The sequence below is a fragment of the Dreissena polymorpha genome, chromosome 2, assembly GCF_020536995.1.
Source record: "Dreissena polymorpha isolate Duluth1 chromosome 2, UMN_Dpol_1.0, whole genome shotgun sequence".
Taxonomy (NCBI): Eukaryota; Metazoa; Mollusca; class Bivalvia; order Myida; family Dreissenidae; genus Dreissena; species Dreissena polymorpha.
In genome coordinates, this window is record NC_068356.1 from 121,614,541 (window position 1) to 121,617,738 (window position 3,198).

General features: G+C 35.0%; 1 protein-coding gene across 1 annotated transcript in view; it reads left to right on the plus strand.

The window, feature by feature from the left end:
- Positions 1–512, plus strand: part of LOC127868792 (tubulin-specific chaperone D-like) — a 62,286-nt gene extending 61,774 nt beyond the window's left edge. The window contains exon 36 of the mRNA XM_052410871.1: positions 58–512. Within this exon, the coding sequence (XP_052266831.1) occupies positions 58–84 (27 nt within the window). The 3' untranslated portion in view covers positions 85–512. The remainder of the gene's footprint in view (positions 1–57) is intronic.
- Positions 513–3,198: the final 2,686 nt, after the last annotated feature.

Consider the following 3,198-nt stretch of genomic DNA (forward strand, 5'->3'; position numbering starts at 1 on the left):
CTAGTATGAATTGCAATTATAATATTAAATAGATTGCTACTATTTTTTTTGTTCCAGAAGGAGGCAGCTGCTGTTGACATGTGATGGTCATACTGAGAAGACAAACAAAACCCTCACAACATCAACTGTTCACTACTCATAGTCATATTGTACTGAAATACTAAGAACATCTGTTGTAGGATACCCGAGGAGTTTTGTAGTTTAGTCTATTTGGAAATACACTCATGAAATGCTTCCATTTGGTTTTATTCTGCATTTTGTATTGCTTGGTTGTTATTGTTTCTTGTGGCCTGACAACTAATTACATGTAAATGAACAAATTTTTAACTTTTTGTAAAGTACACATTTGTATGGTAGTACTACACAATTGTATGGTACTGTATTAATCCATCTTAGTTTTGTTATGGTTAACATGTGGCAGCACAATTTCTGTGATAAATCTCTCCTATGTGCTGCTTTCTATGTTTGATATATGCCAGACTGATGGAATAAAAACTGAACAAACCAATGAATTTATTTGTTTGTTTTAATTAAGTTTGTGGTGTCACATGAAAAGGCATACTTATTCCCCCATACTGATGGTTTGTACAAGTCATTTTTACAGTTGATCCTTTTGTTTGTTTGCATAAAAAATGTAAATTTGTTGGGTGAACTTGAAACGTGTCTTCACCATTTTTCCTTCCCAGTGATCCTCACATTTTTTAGTTATGTTCACTTGAACTTTATTTTTTAGCTCGGCTGTTTTCGGAGAAAACCCGAGGTATTGCCATAGCCAGCTCGTCGTGTCGTGTCCGTCGTCGTGTCCGCTGTCCGCGTCATGCTAAAACCTTAACATTTTGTCAAGGTTTTGAACATTGGCTCTAAAATCAAAGTGCTTCAACCTACAACTTTGAAACTTCATATGTAGCTGCACCTTGACGAGTTCTACATGCCACACCCATTTTTGGGTCACTAGGTCAAGGTCACTGTGACCTCTAAAAAAATTTTTTTTTTTAATCTAAAATTTTTTGACAACCTTACATTTATTCAAAACTGCACCCGCAGCCGAGCGTGGCACCCGTTATTCGGTGCTCTTGTTTTTAAAGCAGTACCATAAATGTTCTAATTATGTGGAGCAAAATACTGGTAAGACGAGCTTAAATAATCATGCACATCTTTAAGTCAACATTGAAAACTGCTAGTAATTAAGCTTAAAGGCTCGTAAAAGGTGACAAATCCAATTATTATACATATAAACTGGTCTAATTTTTACTGGATTTCAGTTACACTTGCATAAAAAATTATAATAACACAGCTTAGGTGCAACGTTGTCAAGAATTATGGAAGATATATACCCGTTTCATAATTTAAAGATATGTTTACAACTTTGCAATTTCCGTAAATTTTCGCTATCTGATGTTCCTCGGCTTCTTTCGTAAAGTACGCATATATCTATGACGTAGTACAAACAACACAATATCCTCGTAAACAAAGAAACAAAACATGAGTTCTACAAGATATGTTTCTTTTGAATGTCTGGCCTCTTCACCCTTGACCTGCTCATGTGATACACAATGTTTTGTGCCGACCAATCAAAATTTGTTATCGGAAAACTGGCTCCGAATCGCTCAGAATGAGTGAGTAAACAGCGATGTAAATAAACTGATTGTAAACACAATTTACTTGGAGGACACTGTACTTTGAGCTCAAAACAAGTTGTATTGCTCATTTTTTTATGGTAATGTCCCATAGCATATATATATTATTGTTTGATAACCTTTATAAATAAAATATGCAAAAAATATTTAAAAATCTGTAATAATTCTGGATAGTCACCTTTTACGGGCCTTTAAGATGTGCATGTTAAAAATAAATACTGTTATAAATCGTTTTTAATACTTTTTATGGTCTGATGAACAGGAGTCAAACCTGAGTTGTTAAATAGCCAAGCATCAGAATACAACAGCCTGTTTATTGGATGACAAGAGTTTAAACAAGAACTATTCGAGTGCTTGACAGTAAAACGTAAGCCATCATGGGGAAATCGTTCATATTCAATAATTTATTAGACGATCTTTCAAAAATAAAAAAGGAAAAACAAAATATTTTTTTTTTGGGGGGGGTAGGGGGGGGGGGGGGGGTGAGAGGGGGGTATAATGTGGGGTGTGGTAATTTATTAGATGATGTTTAAAAAAAAATTGGGGGGGTAGGGGGGGTGAGAGGGGGGTATAATGTGGGGTGTTGTAATTTATTAGATTATGTTTTAAAAAAAAATCTAGGGGGGTGGGGGGGGGGTAGGGTGGGGGGGGGGGGGGTGAGAGGGGGGTATAATAATGTGGGGTGTGGTAATTTATAAGTTGATGTTTAAAAAAAAATATTGGGGGGGGGAGGGATTCTGGTAGGGGCGTGGGGTATTGTTTGGGTGGAATCCATTGTGGTATTCAAGTAAGTGTTGTTTTGTCAAAGTAATAATAAAATGTGATCATAAATAAAGAAGATATGACAATTTAAGCAATATGTTCAATTATCTAAGTGTAAAAGGGGCCATAATTATGTCAAAATGCTTGATACAGTGGTCTGCTCTTGTTTATAGGTTGGGGTCATGTTGGTAAACAAGTATGCAACATATAAAAGCAATATGTCAAAGGATATATGAAATATTTGGGGTAGTACACAAACTTTAACATAGATTTATCAATAATATGCATATTCTAAGTATAAAAGGGGCAATAATTATGACAAAATGCTTGATAGAGTTGTCTGGTCTTGTTTATAGGTTGGGGTGATGTTGGTAAACAAGTATGCAAAATATAAAAGCAATATGTCGAGGGACAATGAAAATAAATGGGGTAGTACAAAAACTTTAACATTTACTGCATATTCTAAGTGGAAAAGGGGCCATAATTATGACAAAATGCTTGATAGAGTTGTCTGCTCTTGTTTATAGGTTGGGGTCATGTCGGAATACAAGTATGCAAAATCTGAAAGCAATATGTGAAAGGAGAAAGAAAATATTTGGGGTATTACGAAAACTTTAACATTTGCACGCAGACGCTAACGCAGACGCCGGGGTGAGTAGGATAGCTCCACTATATATATTTCATATATAATAGTCGAGCTCAAAATGATTTTTTAAATAAAAAATTGGGCTATGAATGTTGTTATGTCAAAAATATCAAAACCAACATATGGATGTTTGCAAGTTCACATAATTGTTGA